General features: G+C 47.3%; 1 protein-coding gene across 1 annotated transcript; it reads left to right on the top strand.

The window, feature by feature from the left end:
* Positions 1 to 354: 354 nt before the first annotated feature.
* LOC146351711 (cytochrome P450 2J6-like) lies at positions 355 to 27,312 on the top strand. The gene is made up of 7 exons (XM_084842094.1): positions 355 to 461; positions 3,750 to 3,910; positions 14,167 to 14,343; positions 16,749 to 16,890; positions 21,052 to 21,239; positions 22,723 to 22,864; positions 26,921 to 27,312. Exons 2-7 carry the CDS (start codon positions 3,809 to 3,811, stop codon positions 27,109 to 27,111), a joined length of 942 nt encoding a protein of 313 aa, XP_084698220.1. The 5' UTR covers positions 355 to 461; positions 3,750 to 3,808; the 3' UTR covers positions 27,112 to 27,312.
* Positions 27,313 to 27,613: the final 301 nt, after the last annotated feature.

Genomic DNA, 27,613 nt, shown 5'->3' with positions numbered 1-27,613 from the left:
CCATTCTTCTAATATAACGCGTTTGTAACATTATTTTCACTAATGTATGCATTTCTGTGTGCAGTTTTCCCTAATGTACACATTTTTGTATGATTTTTGGTTGAAGAATTCAATTGCAAAATGCAGAGAGAGGCAAATTTAGAAGGATACTGGAGCTTAAGTTCGCATACTGGTTTGAGAATGCAAAATTAGGTAAGTTCATATTAAAATGTGAATGAATTTCTCCCCCATCCCTAGTACTAAGAGCATAAAGCCATGACAAAAAGCCCCAGAAGCCAGTACAGCATGTTAAACAGAAAGACACTGATAGCTCCTCTTCCACTGCAGGGCAAGTGGTGGTGCAGGAGGGCAGATATTCCGAGGAGGTGAATGCCATGTGCAGTAGGAGAGTGGACTCTCCAGAGCAGCCGTTCACCTCCTGAGTCGCTCTGAGGATTCTCTCCGAGTGAGCTGGTGGGCAGGTGGGCGTTCTGAAGAGCTGTGCTGCCTGGAAAACGTGGTAGGGACAGCTCTCCAGAGAGCCGGCAGCCAGGCCCAGATGCCTGTACCAGGCAATCTCCAGGGACACCACTCCCACAATGCCTGGCTCTGAGGAAGGATCCCCTCAGAGCCAGGTATTTGGACCTGGCTGGCTCTCTGGAGAGCTGTGCAGCCTGCTTTCGCCAGCCAATGGCAGGCTAGTGGTGGCAATGGGGTGGGGAGATGTGGCAGCAATGGGGGGAGGAGATGCTTAGGCCATGGGCACAGTTGCAGCTGCAACAATGGGGGGGGGATGCTCTGGTGGTGGCGCACGCATGTGCTCTCCTACCAGGAAGTGGGAGAGCTTGCACCAGCCCTGTTCCTTTGGGATGTCTGCTTCATCCAGAAAAGCCAGTTCTCAGGCCACCAAATGACAGACAACTCTGGGCTTATGCCAAACTTGGTCAGAATAAGGCATTTTTGGTTTCATTTATTCCAACTGTTGCCATCCTTTTAGCTCTGTATTATTATCCTGCTTTCAGAGACTTAGGTCAGCCCTCTCAAGGTGGCTTTCAACTAAGATAACGGAAATATTTTAAAACAGAAAACAAATAGTCATCCAGTGCAATATCCTAGATAAAAGAGCAGCAGTTCAAATTATAGACCAATAGCTGTATTCAGTGAAAAGGAACTTGGAAGGCCTGTGGAAAGCAACCAGACAGGGAGCCCATCACATCCTGTGGGAAGGAGCTTCCACAGGGATTAGGGATGTCCAGTGCAGGGAAATCCGTCTCTCTTGGAGCTCATCAGATTTCTTCCGAGTCCCCAGCTCAGCTCACATTAGCGAGCCAAGCCGTGGGCTCCCCGCTGGAACTTGCAGACTCCTGCTGCAGTGGGTCACTGTGCACAAGTCTTTCCTTCTCCCTCCAGGGCCCTGGGAGGGAGAAGGAAAGACTTGGTCACAGCAGTGGGGATGCTGTGTACAAGTGTCTCTTTCTCCCTTCCGGGGCTCCCCTCTCACGGCTCCCCTCTCATCCTCCCACGCCTGCTGCCACTGTGCCGCCACCGCAGTGGGGGTGGGAGGGTGAGAGGGGATTGCCACTCCCCGCTCATCCTCCTGCCGCTGCTGCACCACCGCCACAGGGACGGGAGGACGAGGGGGGCGCCACTCCCCTCTCATCTTCCTGCTGCGGTACTGCCGCAGCAGGGGCAGGAGGGTGAGAGGGGAGTGCCACGGCACTCCTCCCTCATCCTCCTGCACTGCCATGCAAGGGCATGACTTGGTGCAGGGCAGTTTTGGAGCCAACAAGTCAGATAGATTACTCATTATGAGAAATGAATGGAACTTTTCTGAAACAATGCTGGTGAGCCATAGTAACTTCTGAAGGGTTAAATTGGAGTGGAGTCCGGGGGTCCGAGATGGCAAAAGCTCACCGAGCTCCACCCCCCAAACAGATTCCTCTGACATCTCTAATGGATTGGGCCATCACTGAAAAGGCCCTTTACACACCAGTATACATAGGTCTATCTTGGAAAAGGGCTGCTTATAGCTACGGGAACCTGCTTGGGCTTGGGATCAGCCAGGGTTCCTGCTCACAGGCTTGATCTCAAGGGCCAAGTAGGTTCACATAGGTATGAGCGGCCCTTTCCAAGGCAGACATACATTGGTATGTAACGATGGCCTTGTAGGCCCCTTCCAACCCTACTATTCTATGATTCTATGATACGGTAATACTCATGTGTAATGTCTACAGGTTAAACTTTCTTTTAAAATTTTTAATATTTTTGTGTTGTGTTTTATTCCACTGTTGTATTTTACACGTTTAAGTCTTGTTTTGTGAACTGCCTAGAGAGCTATTGGGCAGAATAGAAGTGTAATAAATAAATGAATAAAAATTAAATTAAATCTTTGTCACCGAAATTTGCCAGTCTACCATGATACCAGTTTCCCCCACATAAAACTTAGAGCTGCCCTGAGATGGCACTTTTTGGAAACAATGTAAATTTCAGGAATTTCTGAGATCTAGTTCTGAGATCTTCTTCCATTAGGATGCAAGTTAGGATGGTCAAGATTGCTTACTGAGGATAAAACACTGTGGGAACAAACCATGAATGTTTCAGTGCTCACAGATGGAAAAGAAGGAGGTCTTCTGAGGCAGTTTCTGAAACTGTGAAGAAAGAAACACTGCATTTTTATTTGTTTATATCTGGTAGTGTTTGTATGCTGTGAGTGACCTCTGAGTTAGGTTATAATGTAGCTGAGTAGGCCTGGTTTAGGGGAATGATCTGGTCTGAAGGGGAAGCTGCTGAAACCTTCTGTAGCTGGGGAAGATCCTTTTATGTAATAGGAACTGCAACCAGGCATATTTGAGCAATCTTAACCTATTATTTAAAACTGATACATTCTTCCCTTATGTAAACAATTCCCTTAATAAACCTCTTGATTTTCTTCATCTTTTGAGCTTGTCTCTAGTGGTAGTGTCAATCCTATGCCATAGAAACTGGGCTACTGAGTTCCTGTAAGCTACAGAGGGTTTATTACGGTGGCAGCAGTTAGAAGTCTTCTAGGCAGCATACCTAATGGGGAGGTCTACTTGGGGACTTTATTAACACTGTGGCAGGTAGTACCATAGAAACAAGCCTCAAAGTTTTAAGATAGGAACAGAGGTGGGATACTCATGTTGTTCTGCCGCAGAAGTATGCAGCAGTGGCTACTGTGAATAACGTAACAGCGCACTAGATGGAGGCTGCTTCTGCCTCAGCAATGGAGTTCTTAGGCTCCGGAAGAATGGGCAGCTCTTGGATGCATGGGCTTGATCTGCAGTAAACGCTGCCTCTTCTAGGCGGGTATCTTAACAGATTCAGGTTTTTTACATGAAATTTTTGAGCAGTCCTTTCCCATTGTTTCTTGATGGCCCCAGGTATTATATTTTCAAATGGTCACACCTGGAAGCAGCAGAGATGGTTTGGTCTAGTTACTATGCGGAAGCTGGGATTGGGGAAGAAAGGCATGGAGCGCCAAATAGAAGAGGAGGCCCAGCAGCTGGTGGGGACTTTTGCACGTGCAAAGGGTATGTAGTATTAGGAGATGATGCCAGTAAATGTCCCAGTCTGGAGAAATCTTTGTGTACTCTGTACACGGTGGAGTGCAATTTCATGTACTCCATTTGATTTCTAACACAAAAATAAATTGCCAGAGATCTCAATAGTCTTCCATGTAACACCATGAAACTCCACCCTTGGTATTCACAGGAGAGGTTAGATTAATATTCATCTACCTTCATTTGTAGGGCAGCCACTTGACCCTTCCTTGCCCATCACCAGTTCAGTCTCCAATGTGATCTGTGCTATGACTTTTGGACACCGGTTCTCTCCTGAAGATGAAAACTTCCAGAAACTGATTGGATCCATTAATGATGCCTTAAAGTTTGGACTTGGCATCTTTCATTTTGTGAGTAGTCTTTTTCTTTTTATGAGTAGTCTTTTTCTTACTTATGATGTGGTTGAGTGTGTGCAAGTGTCCTGTCTTTCATTGTACAATCATCTCTCTGGCAACCTGTAGCCTCATTGGCATCCCACACTTCCTGCCCAGGGGAAGACATCATGAGGTAAATCCTCCCATAGGGCTTTTTCAGATCAGGAAGTGTAGCCTGGGAGACTGCAGAGCAATGGAGAGCTGTGTGATAGAAATAAAACTTACACACGTATCCTTGGCCACTTCACCAAGGGTCAAAAACACCATCCAAATAAATTCCAAATAAATTATAAAATGCCCTGAGAATGAGGCAGAAAAATGGAAGCCTCTTTCATGGGGGAAGGAAAGGCCAGCTGCCCTCCGAAGTTGGAAAAGCGACCTTGGAGGAGGAGTCAAAGGGGCGTTCCAGTGGATGGGGAGGGGAGGATGGAGAGGCCAGGATATGAGATATCCGAAGCGCCCTCGCTAGACAAGTCCGTCTAGTGAAAAGAGAAGTGTGAGAAGTGAGAAGTGACTTCTTCTAGTGAGAAGTCCGTCTAGTGAAAGTCCCCAAATGGAGGATGGGGAGGTGAAGATCGCCTCTGCTGCTCGCTCCTCCCACCCTGCTGGCTTCAGCCTGGCAGGGCACTGGAGTCAAGCCTCCAAGCTCAGAGTCTTTGACCAATGAGGGTGCAGTCGATAGATTGCTCCCCAAGATGCTTAAAGCACAAAAGACATCTCTGTTTGGAGACAATCAAATCCATGTTAAAATATTAAGTATATTTATTACATCAACAGAAATGGGAAACTAAAAACTGATTTTATTTCTACTAGAGAGAAAAATACGTTAAACCAAAAAGCTTATGCAACCCCAAAGTATAAATAAAATAAAATCCTTTGACACAAGTTTAAAACAAAACAAAACTGTGTACTCACTAATTTTAAGAGCAGAGACCTGATAGTGGCTTCATGACTCTCCATCATAATGAAAATGCAGTTCAAAGAGCAAGTTTCATAGGTACTACAAGGACACCAGTGTTTGAATGGAAGAAACCAAAACAGAGGGGTAAGTGTTAACAGGCATAGCCTCATTTACTCCTGAGAAGTCATATTGTCCCCCAGATCAGAATGTTCAGGCTGTAGTATATTCGCTATATAAAAAAGAAAGAGCACAGCTGGAACTGACCAAAGGTCCATCAAGTCCAGCATCCTGTTTCCCACACTGGCCAGCCAGATGCCTCTGGGAAGCCTTCAAGCAGGACATGAAGACATTGGTTATCTGCTGTAGTTTCTCCCCAGCCACTGGTATTCAGTGGCACATAGCCTCAGAATGTCAAAGTTAGAGTGATAGAATCGTAGAGCTGGAGTGGGCTTCAAGGCTCATCTAGTACAAGCCCCAGGAACAGCAGGAAATCCATAGCTTCAGCATCCCTGGTAGGGCCCTTACTTAAAAACCTCTAGCAAGGAAGTCCACCACCTCTCAGGGCCATCTGTTCCGCTGGCATCAAACAGCTTTCAGCAAGATCTCTCCTGATATTCCTGTTGACAACTGGGAAAATGTGGACTAGATGATGCTATTGTTAGTTGGGTGACACACTGTATTCAAACAGTGCTCATCAGTGGTGCCTCATTAGCTTGGGGGGTGTCTCCATGAGTGATTTACTCTGAGCTGGCTGCGTTGGGAGGTCATTAGGGAAATATGATGTTGTGGCCATCTAGCAGCCACCCCAGAGCTTATCACGGAAAAACCAGATTTCCTGAGATTGCTTAAAGTCTGATTCTTTTCCTTAAGTTGGGTTCTCTGTGGTATAGTTGCTGTCTCCTCCCCCCCCCCCATTTACTTGGGTATGGTAGCCCTGCCCAGGCGGGTGCCTTTCACCATTACTCCAGTGAAGGGGTGTTTTCTGTGTGTTTCCTGTCCCTGCACAAACCAATTAGAGTCTACTCAGAAGTAATTCCCATTGTGGTCAATGAGGCTTGTCCCCTGAATATGCACACCAGCATTTACAGAGATCCTCTCTCTCTCTTTTTTTAAAATACTTTTTATTCTCTTTTTATCTTTTTAAATTAAATAAGCAGTTGTTGTTGTTCAGTCGTTCAGTCGTGTCCGACTCTTCATGACCCCATGGACCATAGCACACCAGGCCTTCCTGTCCTGCGCTCTCTCCCGGAGTGTGCTCAAGTCCATATTCATTGCATCGGTGATGCTATCTAGCCATCTCATCCTCTGCCGTCCCCTTCTCCTTTTGCCTTCAATCTTTCCCAGCATCAGGGTCTTTTCCAGGAAGTTTTCTCTTCGCATTAGGTGGCCAAAATATTTGAGCTTCAGCTTCAGTATGTGTCCTTCCAATGAGCACTCAGGGTTGATCTCCTTTAGGATGGACTGATTTGACCTCCATGCAGTCCAGGGGACTCGTAAGAGTCTTCTCCAGCACCACAGTTCGAAAGCATCAATTCTTCGGCGCTCAGCCTTCCTTATAGTCCTGCTTTCACAGCCATACGTTGCTACTGGGAAAACCATAGCTTTGATTATGTGGACCTTTGTCGGCAAGGTGATGTCTCTGCTTCTTACTATGCTGTCTAGGTTTGCCATAGCTTTCCTCCCAAGGAGCAAGCGTCTTTTAATATCATGGCTACAGTCACCGTCTGCAGTGATCTTGGAGCCCAAGAAAATAAAATCTGTCACTGCTTCCATTTCTTCCCCTTCTATATGCCAGGAAGTGATGGGACCAGATGCCATAATTTTAGTTTTTTTAATGTTGAGTTTCAAACCAGCTTTTGAACTCTCCACTTTCACCCTCAACAAGAGGCTCTTTAGATCCTCTTCGCTTTCTGCCATTAGGGTGGTATCGTCTGCGTATCTGAGGTTGTTGATAATTCTCCTGGCAATCTTAATTCCGACATGTGATTCATCCAACGCGGCATTTCTCTTGATGTACTCTGCATATAAATTAAATAAGCAGGGCGACAATATACAGCCTTGTCGTACTCCTTTCCCAATTTTGAACCACTCGGTTGTTCCATGTCTGGTTCTTACTGTTGCTTCTTGATCCTCGTACAGGTTTCTCAGGAGACAGGTAAGGTGGTCTGGTACTCCCATCTCTTTAAGAATTTGCCACAGTTTGTTGTGATGCACACAATCAAAGGCTTTAGCGTAGTCAATGAAGCAGTAATAGACATTTTTCTGGAATTCTCTTGCTTTCTCCATGATGCAGCGAGTGTTGGCGATTTGATCTCTAGTTCCTCTGCCTCTTCGAAACCCAGATTGTACTTCCGGTAGTTCTCGGATCGCATACGGCTGAAGCCTAGCTTGTAGGATTTTGAGCATAACCTTGCTGGCATGTGAAATGAGCGCAATTGTGCGGTAGTTTGAACACTCTTTGGCGTTGCCCTTCTTTGGAATTGGAATGTAAACTGACCTTTTCCAGTCTTGTGGCCATTGTTGAGTGTTCCAAATTTGTTGGCATATTGAATGCAGCACTTTAACAGCATCATCTTTTAGGATTTGAAATAGCTCAGCTGGAATACTGTCATCTCCGCTAGCTTTGTTGTTAGTAATGCTTCCTAAGGCCCACTTGACTTCACTCTCGAGGATGTCCGGCTCAAGTTCAGTGACCGCACTATCATGGCTATCAAGGACATTAAGATCTTTCCTGTATAGTTCTTCTGTGTATTCTTTCCACCTCTTCTTAATCTCATCTGCTTCTGTGAGGTCCCTGCCTTCTTTGTCCTTTATCATGCCCATCTTTGCACAAAATGTTCCCTTGAAATCTCCAATTTTCTTGAAGAGTTCTCTAGTCCTTCCCATTCTGTTGTTTTCCTCGATTTCCTTGCATTGTTCATTTAAGAAGGCCTTCTTGTCTCTCCTTGCTATTCTCTGGAACTCTATATTCAGTTGGATATATCTTCCCCTTTCTCCCTTGCTTTTTGCTTCCCTTCTTTCCTCAACTACTTGTAAAGCCTCATCTGACAGCCACTTGGCTTTCTTGCATTTCTTTTTCTTTGGGATGGATTTCGTTGCTGCCTCCTGAACAATGTTACGGACCTCCGTCCATAGTTCCTCAGGCACTCTGTCTATCAGGTCTAATCCCTGAAATTGATTCCTCACTTGCACTGTTTATTCATAAGGGATATGATTTAGGTCATACCTGAATGGTTTAGTGGTTTTCCCTACGTTCTTCAATTTAAGCCAAAATTTTGCAAGAAGCAGCTCATGATTTGAGCCACAGTCAGCTCCTTTTTACTGACTGTATGGAGCTTCTCCATCTTTGGCTGCAAAGGACATAATCAGTCTGATTTTGATATTGACCATCTGGTGATGTCCATGTGTACAGTCACCTGTTGTGCTGTTGGAAAAGAGTGTTTGCTATGATCAGCGTGTTCTCTTGGCAAAACTCTATTAGCTTTTGTCCTGCTTCATTTTGTACACCAAGGCCATGCCTGCCTGTTATCCCGGTGATTTCTTGACTTCCTACTTTAGCATTCCAATCCCCTATGATGAAGAGGACATCTTTTTTTGGTGTTAGTTCTAGAAGGTGTTCGATATTTTTCTATATTTTTTCTATATATTATTATAATAGTGATAATAATGGTAATAAAAAAGAAAGGAAATTAAAAAGGACAAATAATAACAATAACAAATCACTAATAAATTACAGAGATCCCTCTCAATCAAAATAACAGATTTCTAATTCTAAGCACTAATTCCCTAAAGGCTGTAAAGCGCTTTCCTGAAGCTGCAATTCTCTGTTGTTTGGTTTATTGCCTTAGGAAGTAACTACTTCCACCTTCGATCACCGGATCCTGAGCAGCATCAGGTTAGAAACAGGGCTGGTTCCCCATCCCTTCATTTCCCCTCTGTCTTTCCCAGCACAAGAATATGTGTGTCTACTCAGAAGTAACTCCCATTGTGGTCAATGAGGCTTGTCCGCAAAATGCATGCTCCCAGAGTGACTAGATTCCCATGAATTGAAATAATGCATTTAGAAGCCTTAATGTTGAAGCTTTGAAGCTTCGATTGATCGCATCATTGGCTGATCAGGGCAGAAAGAACATTGTGTTCCTTTAGTGAATGTTCTTTAAGGGAGTAAATAATGCTGGGGGGTGGGGTGGGGGGAGAGAAGGAGATTGTTCCCAGCATCATCAGTTTCGGGGGAAGGAGCACACTGTGTTTCTTTAGTGATTGTTCTCTAATGGAATAAATAATGCTGTGGGGGGGCAGGGGATGAGAGAGAGAGAGAAGGAGAGTGATTTATGTAGCAACACAGAAGGATTTTATCAAAGTTGAAAGAGGGGGAGAGAATGGAGGGGGGGAACATCTCTTATTGGTTGAGCAGCCCCTGCCCATTAGATGATGTTCACTCCCCCACCCCCGGAAGTATGTTCTGTGAAGCAACTTTTACTGGTGCAATACACTTGCTCATGGAGCTCTGCACAGAGCAAAGCTGGCTCCTTGAAAAATTCAGGTAAGGAATGATTGGCTTCTCCTTCCATCTTCTTTCATGGTTGTGGAGAAACTAGGGATGTCAGAGAATTTCACCACGAATCTCGGGGAGGCCAAATGCCAGCGCATTTGGCCCCCCGCAATCGGTGGCGGAATGGTCTGCCCCCCCGCCCCCCCCCCAGGACGGGACTTACCTTGGGCGAATCTTTCTGGCGGCGGCGGCTCCGGCAGCGGGGCGGCGGCAGTTTGGCGGCAGCAGCTGCGGCAGCTGGTCTTCCAACCGGCTGCCACCGCCGCCATTTCCAGGAAAAAAAAACAAAAACGTGATAGGCTACGTAAAGATTTACATAGCCTATCATGGCTAGATTTTTAAAAAACACCGTGATAGGCTACGTAAATGTTTACATAGCCTATCACGGCTGATTTAAAAGAACCCCCCCCCCCGCATGTACGCAAATGGCGGTGCCCATGGGCGCCACCATTTGCGTTCGTTATTTTGACATGTCTTAGTCTACGTAAACATTTATGTAGACTAAGACGGCGAAAATAAGGGGAACGCAAATAGCGTAGACACTATGCTATTTGCATTCCCCTTATTTTCCCCGTCTTAGTCTACGTAAATGTTTACGTAGACTAAGACGTGTCAAAATAAGGAATGCAAATGGTGGCGCCCATGGGCGCCGCCATTTGCATACGCGCATTTTTTTTCTTTTAAATCAGCCGTGATAGGCTACGTAAACATTTATGTAGCCTATCACAGCTGACTGCAGGGACGCAAATGGCGGCAGCTATGGCCGCCGCCATTTGCGGAGCCGGCCGGCCAGGATTCGGGGGGAGGAGGGATGGAGCGCCTCCCCCCCGGCCAGAATTTTGGGGGGAGGGACGGAGCGCCTCCCCCCTACCGCGAATGTCACCCTTCGAAAAGGTAAGTGACTTTCATACATCCCTAGGAGAAACCCCCCTGGAGAGAAAATGACATTTGGAGTGCCTCAGGCTTCTGTCTTGTGCCCAGATAGACATTTGACTAATCCTTTAAAAATAGATAAATAAACCTAAAACCCACCTATTGGCCCTTTCTGTGGCAGTAGATTACAAAACGTTTATTATACATTGTGTGAAGAAATACTTCCTTATATCTGTTCAGAATCTATTTTAAAATAATCTGGATTATAAATTGTGCTGTCCAAAAGCACTGAAAAATCCTGTATAAATTATTATTGTATGTATTGTCGTTGTGTATAATGAATAAATATTCATTATTGATGGTATATTTTACTGATGATGAGAACTCACCTGGTCAGGTTCAGAACTGGGCTTGGTGTGGGGGACCTCTTTCCCAACAACTTAGAAAAAAATAAAGGGGGAGTCATTTGATTTCAACCCAGTCTCAGACCCTTTCATGCCCCAACGGATGTAATTGGGAATGTGACCAGCGCCATTCTGCCACCATCCCAGGAGCCCACATATCAGCCCTCCTGCTTGCCTTCTCCCTTTGTTTGCTGCTCTGGCAGTAGTAGGAGAATGATGGCGCAAGGGAGGGAGGGCTTGCTCTCTGCCCTGCCTTCTTTGAAGCCTAGAATGTAGCTGCATGCCAGATTAGAAATTTACTTTTTCAGGAGTGACATGCATTGTTTACACTGGGAAAACCAGATTTCCCAGTTTTCCTTGCAGCTAGCACAGGGCAATAGAAGTATGCCAGGTATTAGAGAGGGGAGGGGAAGATAAATGTTAGCCCCTCCCTCCATTACCCATCTGCTAAAGGAGTGTGAAGAGTCCCCTAAAAGTACAAACCTTCAGAATGCTCTCACCCCCATCTTACACCAGAGGACAGGGCTTGGAACTGCTCCAGATCTCAGTTCTTAAAGCTAGGAGCCCTGCCATCATAAGGCAGGTACGAAGCTTTCTAGAACACAGTTAATTATTACCGGGAGCCCAATATTTTCTTTGAGGCTTCCCTGCTATCTTCCTTTGTTCTGTTGGTCCTCTTCCTTCTCTCTCCTTTTCTCCAAGTTCTCTGGGATTTATAAAACTGCTTTCTTTCCTGCTCTTTAGGGTTCTCTGCCTTCCTACCCTACCTGTATCCATTTCAGCGGCACTTAATTTCAGCCATGGGCAAGAGGCCAACTCAACTCATGCCCTTTTCTGGAGCTTATGTGTGGGAAGGGTGGGAAGGAGATTAGAGGGTGGGTGGGATGAAGGCAAGGCAAGACCATGTCTCCACAACAAAGGAAGGAGAAGTGAATGGAGGAGTACCAGATTTTTTAAAAAAGGAATCAGCTTTGCTGCAATTTGGTCCATGCAGGGCTCCATGAGCGAGTGCTCCACACCAGTAAAAATTGCTTCACAGAACATACTTTCGGGTGGGGTTGGGGGTTGGAGTGAACATCACCTGACTGACAATGGCTGCTCAACCAGTAAGAGAGGCTTCCTCCCTGCTCTCCCCCCCTTCTCCTTTCCCCTGAAAGTCCGGATGCACCTGCATTCCAGGAGCAAGCCTCATTGACCACAATGGGAGTTACTTCCGAGTAGACACACATATGCTTGTGCTGGGAAAGATTGGGGGGTTGGGGACAATGACACAGGGATGGGAAACCATTCCCCTTTCTAACTGCAGGATCTCTATAAGGAAGGTGTGAAGTAGTTACTTCCTAAGGCAATAAACCAAGACATGGAGAATCGCAGGTTTGGTGAAGTGCTTTACAGGCTTTAAACTTCAATTCACGGGGATCTCTGTAAATTCTGATGTGGGCATTCAGAAAGCAAGCCTCACTGAGTACAATGGGAGTTACTTCCAAGTAGACACATATGCTTGTGCTGGAAAGGGGGGTGGGGAGAGAGAACACAGGCATAGGAAACCAGCCCCCTTTCTAACCAAACTGATACTGTGCAGGATCTCTGTAAAGAAGTTGTGAAGTAGTTACTTCCTAAGGCAATAAACCAAACAATGGAGAATTGGAGCCTCGAGATTGTGCTTTAGAGCATTGAGGGAATGTGCTTTAAACTGTGCCATTTCAATTGAGGGGGATCTCTGTAAATTCTGATGTGGGCATTCAGAGGGCAAGCCTCATTGACCACAATGGGAGTTACTTCTGAGTAGAGATCAATTAGTTTGTGCAGGGATGGGAAACACACAGGAAACAGCCCTTGACCAGGGTCAGGGGAAAGGCATACCCCTGAGCAGGGCTAGCATACCCGAGGTCAATGTGGGGGTTGGGGTATTCAACAACTATATCAGGGAGAACCCGACTTAAGGAAAGGAATCGGACTTTAAGCACTCTCAGGAAATCTGTTTTTTCCCTGATAAGCTCTGGGGTGGCTGCTGGATGGCCACGATGTCATGTATCCCTGATGACCTCAGCATGTAGCCAGCTTTGAGTAAATCGCTGGTGGAGACACCTGCCAAGACATCTTCTCTTGGTTGGTTTACAAACTGAGCCTGATAACTTTTGTGCCGATAAAGCTTGACAAGCATTTGGGCATCACTATCAGCCCAAATCTATATGTCCAAACCAAAAATCTGAATTTGAGAGGAATCACATGAGCCATAGATGCCTATATTCCCACAAACACCGCAGTTAGGGATTTATTAACTGTTTTATCTGGTCTGTGTCAGTTTCACACGTATTCAATTTCTGCGTCAATCTGCAAATTCTAATTTAAAAAACCACTTGAAAATGCTTGTTTATTTTTGTATACAACTTTCCCTAACATATGCATTTTGTCTGTATCTTTCCCTAATATAGACATTTTTGTATGCAGTTTTGTTTTTTAGCAGAAAACAGCATTGCAAAATTCAGAGAAATGCAGAATCAGAAGGATAACTGTGGTCCAATCTGCACATTTGTCTGGGAAATGAAGAATTAAGTCAGATCACTTAAAAATGCAGACCCAATGAAATTCTCCAACTTCCCTAAATACCACAGCTGTACTATTGGGAAGAGTGATCAGTTCAAGTGTATTTTATTTTTTATTTATTTATTTTATTTATTTAATTGCATTTATATCCCGCCTTTTTCCTCTTGCAAGCAACCCAAGGCGGCTTACATTATCCTCCTCCTCTCTGTTTTATCCTCACAACAACAACCCTGTGAGGTAGGTTGGGCCGAGAGTCTGTGACTGGCCCAAAGTCACCCAGTGAGCTTCCCTGGCCCAGTGGGGACTAGAAACCGGCTCCCCTGGCTCCCAGTCCATCATTCTCACCACTACACTACACTGGCTCTCCAGTGTAAATTGAATCAATCTTTATTAGGGGATGGGGTACATTAAACCACTCATTCCCAGTTCAGCAGAGGCACCCCATGTTGGGAGGGGACAAAATTTTCACCAGTTGAGGTGAGCTGTGATTGGCATGCCTGCAGTGAGGCTATCTTGTCTTGCAACTAAAGGAGAAAAAAGAGTCTTTATTCAGGCACTGTCACTACTGTTACGGTAAGCAGCTCCCTGCAACAAACGTAAGTGAACCCTTTTGCTCTTTCTTCTGCCCCCAAAGGCCATCCTCTTGTTTGGGGAGGGGCAGGCCCGGAACTGTGCCCTGATTTGGGGTGAAACCTTGCAAGTTGGTCATTTTATTTATTTTTTGCTGTTCTTATCTTCCTTCATATATTCTGCTAGGACAAATTCCCAGATTCCACTGATTGTGAGCTTCAGAAAAAGCTGCAAAGTCCAGCTTTTCACCCAATGAGCATCAAACTAATATGCTGGCGCTCAAGAATAATTCAGAGGATGATACTGAAGGGCCAGTCCAAAAGTACTTGTGTTACCCAGTCTCCTCCCTGATAATGTCAGGATTGTGCTTTTGTCTTTCCTATAGCTGTACGAAATTATCCCACGGATCATGAACCATCTTCCAGGGCCCCACAAAAAGGCATTTTCTACCGTGGAGATGGTGCTTTCACTGGCAAGGAAGGAGACAGAGAAGCATAAGGAGCAACCGTCCTTCCATGAGCCACAGGATTTCATTGATTTCTATCTACTTCAGATGGAGAAAGTAAGTCTCCGCTTTTTGTTTGAATTCAACACATCCAAGGAATCATTACAGTCCCTGCTACGAGCAGTAGTAGCTGCCAGGTTACCAGCATTTTTTTCTAGGCTTCAGATACTTTTTGCATTCAGTCCTCATTCACCTGTACTAAGCTTCACTGCTGAAGTGGTTTATAATCCACACACAAGTGCGTCTACCCACATGTTTGGGAAAAAGGCAGACATTTTCATAATTCCAAATGTGCAAATCTTTCAGTTTCATGTTCTCCCATGTTATTTTTTTTTAAAATTCAAGTAGGGGAGGCTGAGAATTTTGTTTCCATTTGGCTCTGATAAGAATTTAACAAAATCTGAAAAAAAAAAAACCCTCCATATTTGGAACAAAAATAACTAGCGATTTAAAAAAAAAAAAATTCCAGGGTGGAGAAACCAAAAGTGACAGATTTGTTCATCCAGATAGGTAGGGCTACAATTTATGGTTTAGCCAGCAAGGGCAGCAACAAATTGTAGATCCCTGGACTTAACTATTAACTAAAACCTCAAATAAGCCTAAAGAGAGACACAAAAGCCAGGAAGAATAAAGAAAAGATTTGAAGGTATTGGATTTCTGGAAAGAATTGGTACGCTTTCAGAGAAGGCTTTTATGGCACCATCACCCTGCCTGAGTCCCAGAACTTTACGGGGGTGGGGGGAGATGGTGTCATTTATTCACTTACTTACTTGCTTACTTACTTAATTCAGTTCATTTCTATAGCCGAAGCACTCTGGGTGGTTCACAAAAATTGTCATCTTCCATTTCTTGTCTTCCTGTATTTCCTACCACTTCTTCCATCCTCTTACTGCAGAAACTCAGTTAACAAAGAAAAGACAGAAAGGCTGCACAATGGTAGCATTAGGACCCCTCTGTCTGGGAGCCCCCTTGGTCTGGAATAAGGAAGGAAGAAAAGGAAAGGCCACACAAACTTCAGAAAGCAAAGAACACAGCCAACCACTAACTCCAAAAGAGAAAGTCAGCTAGCAAACAGGGGAGAAATCACTGAGGCTTCAGTCCTAAACACACTTCCTTGGGAGTAAGCCCCCCTGAATACAGTGGGATGTACTTCCAAGTAGATATGCATAGGATTGCCCCGTGAAGGAGCTTCTGATATGGTCTTCCTATGTCCGTCATAGAAGCACTGTATCCGGAAGTAGAAGTAGAGCCCTGGTAAAGCTAGAACTGTCAGACACAGAAACATCCCCCCCCCCTTCTCTCTGCCTGGCATTTTCCATTTATGGAGAGCTAGGGGACGTTATGAAAATGTATCAAAAGGTTTACAAAACACACTGGGAGCCCTGCCAAGGCTCCAAAGGCCTCTAGGAAGCTTGCTTTGCTTCACATTCCGAGATGGGCTGATATCTCCAAGGCACTGCGGCAATTATTATCTCAGTCCACAGTAGGGATGACAGAGAATTCTGCCACAGATCTCGGTGAGGACGAATGCCAGTGCATTCGGCCCCCCGAACTCCGTGGCAGAACAGCCTGCCACCCCCCTGCCCCCCTGCGGATCCCCCCCGGGACGAGACTTACCTGGGGCGGATCTTCTGGGCGGCGGCGGCTCCGGCGGCGGCGGCAGCAGCCGGTCTTCTGACGGGCTGCCGCTGCTGCCATTTCCAGTGTTTAAAAAAAAAAAAAGACGTGATAAATCTTTACGTAGCCTATCATGGCTAGGTTAAAAAACAACAACAACAATGACGTGATAGGCTACGTAAATCTTTACGTAGCCTATCACGTTTGACTTTAAAAAACAAACAAACGCACGTACGCAAATGGTGGCGGCTACGACCGCCGCCATTTGCGTTCCTTATTTTGGGCCGTCTTAGTCTATGTAAATGTTTACGTAGACTAAGACGGCCCAAAATAAGGAATGCAAATGGCGGCGGCCATAGCCACTGCCATTTGCGTATGCGCGTTTTGTTTTTAAAGTCAGACGTGATAGGCTACGTAAAGATTTACATAGCCTATCATTGCTGACTACAGGGACACAAACGGGGTGGCTATGGCCGCCGCCATTTGCGTCCCTGCTAGCCAGCGGCCGGATGTCCGGCTGCTGGTGGAGCCGGCTGGCAGCTCTGCGGAATCCCCACGGAGCGGAACCGGACGGTGAGGATTCTGGGGGGAGGGACGGATCTCCTCCCCCCCAGCGGAACCCGGCGGAGCCAGGTAAGGCCAATTTCGTACACCCCAGTCCACAGATTCCCATGTCCAGCAGCAGCATGTGAACATGAATGTGTGTAAGGATCTCTTCACACTCAGCTGTGACAAATGATTTACTGCTAGGATCAAAAGAGAGGCACCGAAGGTAAAGGAAGCATTTAAGGTCAGCTTGTAATTCATTGTAAATGAAATATCGCTTTCTCCATTTTCAACAACAGAGCAGGAATGACCCCAGCTGTACCTATGACGAAGAGAACCTGGCTCAGTGTATTACTGACTTCTTTGTTGCTGGGACAGAGACAACCACCACTACTCTGAAATGGGCGTTGCTCCTCCTGACAAGTCACCCAGACATCCAAGGTGTGTGAGAGAGCTGTCCAACGGGAGCAAGGGACACTCTCGATCCCTATCTTGGAGAGTAATTCTTTAAAGATTTCATACCTATCCAATGATATGTTAAGATGAGGACGTTTTAAAAAATCAGATCCAGCAACTTTAGTAGGGCCTCCTAAAAGCTTTCTTCATGAAATTGAACTTCCTTACAAGTCAGTGAATATATTACCAGAGTTTTAGAAGACATAGGGATAGTGAACGACATCCTTGAAGTGTCGGACTTATCTCTGATTCAGGAAAATAATTTTTCACAAACATTTTCTATGTAGTTTCTGGAACCTATAACCAAGATCAGCCATTTGGTAGAATTAAACAATGCAGAGAATATAAAGTCCTCTGAACACCCTGTCCACACATAAGCCCTATTCGGGTGTCCCTTCATAAGCCCTATTCAGGTGTTTGGAAATTCTAAGTGTAGAAGGGAGATGGGAATGTGTGCTGCCTGTTGCCCTGTCCTCTAAAACCCCCAACTCCACATGTGGATGGGTAATGTCTGAGAAGAAACTAACCATGTTCATGCTTAACATGCTCTGTGAAATCGCATGGGGACCCAAATTGTGTAGGGTAGCTGACTAGGGATGTCAGAGAATTCCGCCACGGATCTCAGTGAGGCCGAATGCCAGTGCCTCCGAACTCCGTGGCGGAATGGCCGGCCACCCCCCTGCCCCCCTGCGGATCACCCCCGGGACGAGACTTACCTGTGGCGGATCTTCCGGGTGGTGGCGGCGGCGGCTGCGGCGGCTGGTCTTCCAACCGGCTGCCACCGCCACCATTTCCAGGCTTGTAAAAAAAAAAAAAAAGACGTGATAGGCTACATAAAGATTTACGTAGCCTATCATGGCTAGGTTAAAAAAAAACACACACGATGTGATAGGCTACATAAATCTTTACGTAGCCTATCATGGTTGGGTGGGTTTAAAAACAAAACAAAACCGCGTACACAAATGGCAGCGGCTATGGCCGCCACCATTTGCGTTCCTTATTTTTGCCGTCTTAATCTACGTAAATATTTACATAGGCTAAAACAGTGAATCAAAAAGTGACGCAAATAGCACCCGCTATGCTATTTGCGTTCCCCTTTATTTTCGCCGTCATAGTCTACGTAAATATTTACGTAGATTAAGACGGCAAAAATAAGGAACGCAAATGGCAACAGCCGTAGCTGCCGCAATTTGTGTACGCGTTTTTTTTTTTACCCAGAGCCCTCCACGGCCGAAAATCCGGCTGCGGATGGCTCTGGCCTGGCTGGGCCTGGCCAGCTGCTCCGCTGAGCTGCCGCAGAGCAAAGCCGGCTGCAGAGGATTCTGGGGGGAGGGACAGAACGCCTCCCCCCCCACCATCAACATAATTCGTGAAAGATAAGTGACTTTCGTACATCCCTATAAGCTGACTGCACAGAGCACTGTAACTCCATTCAGCCAAACAAGGTTAGTTTCTTTTCAGAACTTTGCTATCGCCAGGGACGGGAAGGCTTATGCAGTTGTTCTTACTGTGTTTTTAGTTTCTCATTTTTAGTCTGTCAGCATGTACCAGTGAGCCTTGCTTAAACCAGTATGATGTAGTGGTACCTTTTTTTACAGTCTACCAACCATTAGCTCAAAACACAGAATCACAGCCTCAATAAAATACAAAATCACAGCCTCAATAAAACCAACAGAAGAAGCCAATGTGGCTTCACAAAAAGCTTAGAGATGACCTGAAAACAAAAAAGAACACATATAGGAAGTGGAAAGAAGGCCAAGCAACAAAGGAAGAGTACAGGCAGGTAGCACAGAATCACAGGGATGGTGTCAGGAAGGCTAAAGCTGAGAACGAGCTGAGGTTAGCGAGGGATGCTAAAAACAACAAAAAGGCCTTCTTCAGCTACGTGCATAGTAAAAGATAGAGGAAAGAAATGGTGGTTCAGCTATTAAATAAGGATGGCAAAATGATAACGGAGGACAAAGAAAAGGCAGAGGTGCTCAATTCCTACTTTGGCTCAGTCTTCTCCCCAAAGAGGGTCTATGACCCCCCTGGCAAAGGTGAAGTACAGGCTGAAGGGGCAGGATTGCAGCTTGAGATCAATAGGCATATGGTCAAGGAACACCTCATTACTTTGAATGAGTTCAAATCTCCAGGGCCAGATGAATTGCATCCTAGAGTAATAAAGGAACTGGCAGAAGAACTCTCAGAACCGCTGTCTATTCTCTTTGAGAAATCATGGAGGACGGGGGAAGTGCCAGATGACTGGAGGAGGGCTAATATTGTCCCTATATTCAAAAAGGGTAAAAAGGAGGAACCTGGGAACTACAGACCAGTCAGTCTGACATCAATCCCTGCGAAAATTCTGAAGCAGTTTATAAAGCAATCCATCTGTAAGCACCTTGAAAACAATGCAGTGATGACTCGAAGTCAACACGGATTGGTCAAGAACAAATCCTGCCAGACGAATCTGATCTCATTTTTTGATCAAGTAACCTCCCTTGTGGACCGTGGGAATGCTGTAGACATCATATACCTCGACTTCAGCAAAGCTTTCGACAAAGTGCCCCATGATATCCTGATGAGCAAACTAGCTCAAAGTGGGCCAGATGAAACAACCATCTGGTGGATCCACAGTTGGCTACAGAATCGGACTCAAAGAGTGCTTATCAATGGGATCTTCTCAAACTGGGGAGAGGTAATGAGCGGGGTATGCAGGGCTTAGTCCTGGGCCCAGTGCTCTTCAACATTATGAATGACTTGGAGGAGGAGGAGGTGCAGGGAATGCTGATCAAATTTGCAGATGACACAAAATTGGGTGGGATAGCTAATACTTTGGAAGACAGAAACAAAATTCAAAGTGACCTTGATAGACTGGAGCGCTGGGCAGAAAACAACAGAATGACATTTAATAGGGATGAATGCCAAGTTCTGCACCTAGGAAAAAGAAACCCAATGCACAGTTACAAGATGGGGGATACGTGGCTCAACAAGACTACAAGCGAGAAGGATCTTGGAATTGTTGTCGATCACAAGCTGAATATGAGCCAAGAATGTGATGTGGCTGCCAAAAAGGCAAATGCTATTTTGGACTGCATTCATAGAAGCATTGCTTCCAAACCCCAGGAAGTGCTAGTTCCCCTCTACTCAGCACTGGTTAGGCCTCATCTGGAGTACTGTGTCCAGTTCTGGGCACCACACTTTAAGAAGGATGCAGACAAACTGGAGAGGGTTCAGAGGAGGGCAACAAAGCTGATCGGGAACTGGAAACAAAGCCCTATGAAGAGAGACTGAAAGAACTGGGCATGTTTAGCCTTGAGAAGAGAAGACTGAGGGGAGATATGATAGCGCTCTTCAAGTCCTTGAAAGGCTGTCACAGAGAGGAAGGCCAGGATCTCTTCTGGATCATCCCAGAGTGCAGAACATGGAATAATGGGCTCGAGTTACAGGAAGCCAGATTCCGGCTGAACATCAGGAAAAACGTCCCGAGTGTTAGAGCAATACGACAATGGAACCCATGACCTAGGATGGTAGTGGGCTCTCCCACACTGGAGGCATTCAAGTCGAGGCTGGACAGCCATCTGTCAGGGATACTCTGACCTGGATTCCTGCACTGAGCAGGGGGTTGGACTTGATGGCCTTGTAGGCCCCTTCCAACCCCCTTCCAATCATATAGAATTCTATGATTCTATATGATTCTAAGTATAGATAAACTGGCAATCATAACAGCTGTGACTGATAGAACAACATTTGAACATATTGCAGCAGTCTTCAACTTTTTCAGTCATGGGACTCAACCTTAGCCCAGACTTCTTAATTTTTTACCATATGTTTGTATGGTGATAGTGCTGCTGTAACCCAGTTAGAATGTTGGACTGGGACTGGGGAAACTGAAGTTCTAATCCTTACACAAACATGAAAGTCACTGGGGTGGCTTTGGGCCAGTCTGTATTTCAGCCTAACATACCCCGTAGGTTACTTGGGAGGATTAGAAGTAGGTGAGAATCCCATATGGTGCCTTGAGATCCTTGGAGAAACATTGGGATTTAAAGGGAATAAACTAATTATTATTTGGGATTCATTAATAGACATGTGAAATCATTTCATGTAGAACAGATATCCACCAGTGATTGCTCAGGTTGTCTGAATTAATATCATTTTCCTCAGAGAAAGTCCACAAGGAGATCGAAGATGTTTTCAGTTCTTCTCACTCAATCTGCTATCAAGATAAAAAGAAACTGCCCTACACTAATGCCGTGATTCACGAGATCCAGCGCTCAAAGTATACCTTATTATATGGGCTCCCAAGACAATGTGCAAAGGATGTGAACATGCGTGGTTTTCTCATTCCCAAGGTACGGAATAGAGTTAGCGCTGCAGTCCTGTGTCTCAAGAGCAAGTAGCATCACTGGCCAGCACTTGAAGAGATGGCCTCACAGGATCTTCCTGAGCAACATAGCAATCATTTTGTTTAATGAGTTTAAGGTAGATACCTGAAAGGTTTCAAAGGTGCAACTGTAAATGTTCTGCACTTATTACGAGTCTGTGAGAGCAATGGCTGACCTGAAATGCCCATTCTCAATTCACGCCCACCTTTGTGCAGATAGTGAATTGGGAAGAAGCACTCCGATTGTTTCCAAGGTGAGGATAAAGGGATTCGAAGTGTTGCAGGGTTGCTTACCATTGGTGGCTTAATCCCCCCTTTCCTCTTTAAAATCCACTTGTATAAGTGAATGGCAGAAAAGCAGACCGGCTTCTTTCCTCACTCTACCACATTGAAGTAAAGTCCTGCAGCAAGCGTTTGGACCATGGCCATGTTTTACCACCTGCTAGCATAATTACTGGGGCATGTTAGGATGTGGAAATATGGGTGCAGCCGGAGTCCTGGCCCTGAGGCTTTTCTTTTAACTGGGATGTGTGGGAGAGAAACCAAGCCAGCCTACTTGTCATTACCTGCACGATCATGGTAACGTAAGAAGAGCTGTGCTGGATCGGACCGAAGGCCTGTCTAGTCTAGCATTCTGTTCACACAGTGGACAACCAGATGCCTATGGGAAGACTACAAGTAGGACATGAGCACATTCCTAGCACCCTCCGTCTTCTCTTCCCCAGCAACTGGCATTTAGAGGTATCTGCTTTGATACTGGGGGTAATATATAGATTTCATGACTAGTAGCCACGGATAGCCTTGCCCTCTATGAGTTTGTCTAATCATCTTTTAAACCTGTCCAAGTTGGGGGCCATCACTACATCCTGTGGTAGCGAATTCCATAGTTTAATTACGCACTATGTGAAGAAGTTCTTCCTTTTCTCTGTCCTGAATTTCCCACCACTGAGCTTGATGGGATGACCCCTTTCTGTCCTAGTATTATGAGAGAAGGAGACAAATGTCTCCCTAACTACTTTCTCCACGCCATGCATAATTTTAGAAACCTCTGTCACGTTTCTCCTTATTTGTCTTTTTTCTAAGTGAAAGAATCCCAAATGCTGAAAACTTTCCTCACTGCGGAGTTGCTCCAGCTCCTTGAGAATTTGGGTTGCTCTTTTCTGAACCTTTCCCAGCTCTACAATTGTTCAGCAGAGTGTGACAGAACTGTCACAGAGTATTCCAAAGCTATGGTCTCTTCTGACAGAAGATGTACTAATCCTAGATTAATTCAGGTTGCTGATAAGTTCAGGATGTTCAGGTTGCTGACAAATCTCTTTTCAGACATGGTCCCCATTTATGACACTATGTACACACACATACATATGAGAAACCCACAAGGATTGGTAGTGGAACAACCCTGAAATGTGCGGTCCTAGGTGCATTCTCAGTTAATTGTTTCTTTCTCGCAGGGGGCCCTTATTGTTCCAGACCTGCGCTCTGTTCTTATGGATCCTGAGCACTGGGAAACTCCTGAAGAGTTCAACCCAAATCATTTTTTGGACAAGGATGGACATTTTGTGGCCAGAGAAGAATTTCTGGTATTTGGTGCAGGTACATGCAGAAATCCAAACTAGTTCCTGATTTATAGACATATCTACTGGGGGAGGGTCTGTTTTCACTGGGGATTTCCTGCAGATTGGGAGTGTTCTGAGGTTGTTCACAGCACATGACGTCATGGCCAGTGTGCTGCCAAGCAGCAGCTTCTGTCTAGAAAAGCTGCGTTATTAGAAAGTCATACTACTCTTGGGGGGTTTTCAGTTAAAGTGGCTGTGAGGCGGTTCTGTTGCAAGTGGGCAGAATGGTGGCTGTACATTTTGCCTCATATCTCAGGTTCTACAAGGGCGACAGACTTGCTTTTTTGTAAAATGAAAGCTAGAAATATGGAGATTATGGCTCATCTGGTGGGGGCGGGGGGTACTGCATCCCTGTGCCCCTTCCTGAGGACACCCATGAGGCTCGCTCCACCACCCTCCGGAATCAGCCCCTTCCTGTGGATGCCATGAGGCAATCTCCGCCACCCTTGGGAATCGGCCCCTTCCTGCGGACGCCATGAGGCTCGCTCCGTCACCCTCAGGAATTGGCCCCTTCCTGCGGACGCCATGAGGCAATCTCCGCCACCCTTGGGAATCGGCCCCTTCCTGCGGACGCCATGAGGCTCGCTCCGTCACCCTCAGGAATTGGCCCCTTCCTGCGGACGCCATGAGGCAATCTCCGCCACCCTTGGGAATATGCCCCTTCCTGCAGACGCCATGAGGCTTGCTCCGCCACCCTCGGGAATCGGCCCCTTCCTGTGGATGCCATGGGGCTCGCTCCACCACCCTCCGGAATCGGCCCCTTCCTGTGGACGCCATGAGGCTCGCTCCGCCATCCTCAGGAATCGGCCCCTTCCTGCGGACGCCATGAGGCAATCTCCGCCACCCTCGGGAATTGGCCCCTTCCTGCAGATGCCATGAGGCTCGCTCCGCAACCCTTGGGAATTGGCCCCTTCCTGCAGATGCCATGAGGCTCGCTCCGCAACCCTCGGGAATCTGCCCCTTACTGCGGACGCCATGAGGCTTGCTCCGCCACCCTTGGGAATCGGCTCCTTCCTGTGGAAGCCATGAGGCTCGCTCTGCCACCCTCAAGAATTGGCCCCTTCCTGCGGACGCCATGAGGCTCCCTACGCCACCCTCCAGAATCGGCCCCTTCCTACGGACGCCATGAGGCTCGCTCCGCCAACCTCCGGAATCGGCCCCTTCCTGTGGACGCCATGAGGCTCGCTCCGCCACCCTCCAGAATCGGCCCCTTCCTGTGGACGCCATGAGGCTTGCTCCGCCACCCTCCGGAATCGGCCCCTTCCTGCGGATGCCATGAGGCTCGCTCCGCCACCCTCAGGAATTGGCCCCTTCCTGCGGACGCCATGAGGCTCGCTCCGCAACCCTTGGGAATTGGTCCCTTCCTGCAGATGCCATGAGGCTCACTCCTCCACCCTCGGGAATCAGCCCCTTACTGCGGACACCATGAGGCTCGCTCCGCCGCCCTCCAGAATCGGCCCCTTCCTGCAGACGCCGTGAGGCTCGCTCCGCCACCCTCGTGAATCGGCCCCTTCCTGTGGACGCCATGAGGCTCGCTCTGCCACCCTCCGGAATCAGCCCCTTCCTGTGGACGCCATGGGGCTCGCTCCACCACCCTCTGGAATCGGCCCCTTCCTGTGTACGCCATGAGGCTCGCTCCGCCATCCTCGGGAATTGGCCCCTTCCTGCAGATGCCATGAGGCTCGCTCCGCCACCCTCGGGAATCAGCCCCTTACTGCGGACGCCATGAGGCAATCTCCGCCACCCTCCGGAATCGGCCCCTTCCTGTGTACGCCATGAGGCTCGCTCCGCCATCCTCGGGAATCGGCCCCTTCCTGCGGACGCCATGAGGCAATCTCCGCCACCCTCGGGAATTGGCCCCTTCCTGCAGATGCCATGAGGCTCGCTCCGCCACCCTCCGGAATCGGCCCCTTCCTGCGGACGCCATGAGGCTCGCTCCGTCACCTTCAGGAATTGGCCCCTTCCTGCGGATGCCATGAGGCTCGCTCCACCACCCCCCGGAATCAGCCCCTTCCTGCGGACGCCATGAGGCTCACTCCGCCACCCTCGTGAATCAGCCCCTTCCTGTGGACGCCATGAGGCTCGCTCCGCCACCCTCCGGAATTGTGCATAGCCCTACAGAACAGCCAAGGATTTAAAAAACACTGCAGCCTTTCAGTCCAGCAGCAGAAGTGAATGAAAGGCAGCAACTGCGGGCGGGCAGGCAGGTGGAGGGAATAATTAGCAGCTCCCGGCTCTTTCCCCTCCCTTTCCATCTCTCAGGTGCCGGTAGAGGCACCAGCAGCCTTATGGCAGGAGTGCTGCAAGGCGCTCTACGTGTGGCTGCCCTTACGTCTGCTCCGAAGCTGGAGCTAGCGCAGGTGGACGCTCCCCCATGCCTGGTTTCGCCCAGAGCTCACTGTGCTGCACGAGCCCCTGGACAGCTCAGTGAGCCCCGCGGGGCCACCTGTCCTCTTAGCGAGCCACCATTTTGCACAAGAGGGAGGCTCGGGGTTTTACAGCAAAGCCATGTTGCGTAAATGGTCCGCAAAGGTCCCATTTATGCAACACTACAGGCGAGGAGTGACTCCTGCCTCCGCCGCCTGTCAAGCCCTGGCAGTTCCCTTCCTTGCACGGAGTCGCCCGCCTTGCGAGGAGGGGAGAACAAGGGGTGTTGTTATAGAAAATTCAATTGTAAAATGTCTATTATCCCATGATTTTATAAGCTAGGCTATGTCTATTCTACCTCTGTGTGAGATTGCCATGCTAAACAAAGACACAGTGCCTCATCAGAGACTCAGGAAAGCCAAGAATGAGTTTACGTAGTACACAGCTGTCTCTCTGCTGCCTCTCTCTACGCATGCCTGAGTATGTAAAAGGTGTTGTCTGTTTCCTGTCTCCCTTTCAGCTAGACAAAGAAAGTGGTAGTGAGCAGGCGTAAGACAGCCCGCAGAGACTTGTGTATATAAGCCTCTGGATCACATTACTCGATTGTGCTCTTTGTTGGAGCGTTAGCCCCAAAGGTTGCCTTATTCTGCAGAATAAAATCGGGTTGGACCAGATCTCTGCCTCCTCTCGTTCTTGGTAAACAAACTGGGAAGTCTACCAGGGAAAGAACACAGTTTTTGTAACAGTGTGGCAGGCAGCACAGGACTCATGCCCCCGCCGCCTGTCAAGCCCTCATGGGCCCCTTCCTTGCAGGGTTGCATATATCAGCCCTTTGGAGCCACCATTCATGCACCATTAGATTTCTACAGATCCCTGGGCCTCCATTTTTTTGCAAAGTGGCAGCTCACTTAGGGGCCTGGCAGCTGCTGGACCCGCTTGCCAGATGCTGGGCTGCTTGGCAAGTGGGTCCGGGAGGCATGGGTGGGGTGGAGTCCACCGGTCTCCAATCCCGTCCTGGATTCTCGCACCATCCCTAAGTGCCGAACGCAGCAGCTCGGCTGCTGTCAGGAGCGGCCCTTTCCAGCATGCATTTCCTTTGCAGGGGGAACCACATTCGCTGCCTATCTGCTGCTGGGCCAGGTTCAAGGTTTTGGTACTAGTGTACAAAACCCTAAAGAACTTGGGACCAGGATACCTGAGAGAGTGCCTTCTCCCTTACCAACCTGCCCAGTCACCAAGGTCATCAGAGGGCCTGCTTCTGCTGGTTCCACATGGACCTATGGCCCGACTGGAGTTCAGCCAGAGAAGGGCCTTCAGTGTGGTGGCCCGCCTTCTTTAGAACTCCCTGCCTACATTGTGCTGTTGTTGGTGCCTCCTGAAATCATCCCTGTTTCAGGAAACCTTCCTCGACTTACCGGCTACGGTTTTATTGGAATCCTCCTCCTCCTTTTAAAAAATAGTGATGATTTTTAACATGGTGTTTCATTCTTTTATCCTACTTTGTACCTCTTATTGTTTGGCACTCCAGAATTTATCTAGATGTGGAGTGGTATAGAAATGTTGTAAACAAACAAACACATGTTCCTCTCTCAGATTCCCACCTAGTTCCTGACTGTGACATGTGCTCTGGAGAACAGGTTCTGACTCACTCGCTGCTTTCCCACAGGGGCTCGGGTGTGTCCGGGGGAGCAGCTGGCGAGGATCGAGCTCTTCGTCTTCTTGACCAGCCTGCTGAGGGCCTTCAGGTTCCAGCTGCCAGAAGGAGTGAAGGAGCTCAATCAAGAACCCATCACAGGGTTGACAGCACAGCCGCATCCTTATAAACTCTGTGCTGTTCCCCGCCGTAGCTCATCATAAAGCATGTTTAAAATTTTACAGAAATATTTTTTTTAAATATTATTATTATTTATTGCTGTGAATTTCTCTCTCATTTCTTTTCAGTTTTTCTGATCTTGTGCCCTGAACTGCGCAGCTCGTTCTTTCAAGAGCTTCTCCAGTCTATCAGACCTTGAAACAGATCTGTATTGCAGTGAGTTGCAGAATAAATTTCTGTCACCTGAAAAACAGATTTTCCCCAACTAGTTCACTGCTTATGCCCCAGTGTGCAGTCCTGATTTTTTCCTGTGTATAAATGGTAGCAGGCTGGAAGGGCTGGCCGATGCTTCTCTCCTGGAGCTGCAATGATTGTCCTACTGGACAATCACAAACTGCAGGGCTTGCCGATGGAGTCATACGCCGGTGCTGCTGCCTGCACAGGGCAATTTTAATAGGGAAATGTGCTATTCGCAGATGCAGACCTCTGTAGGGCCTATTGGCAAATACCGTTCCAGAGTAAATACATGCCTGATGAAGCTCTCCA

The sequence above is a fragment of the Heloderma suspectum genome, chromosome 3 (assembly GCF_057233095.1).
Source record: "Heloderma suspectum isolate Gila_16-S chromosome 3, 16-S_ref, whole genome shotgun sequence".
NCBI classification, from domain to species: Eukaryota; Metazoa; Chordata; class Lepidosauria; order Squamata; family Helodermatidae; genus Heloderma; species Heloderma suspectum.
This window is presented reverse-complemented; position numbering and strand designations above follow the sequence as displayed.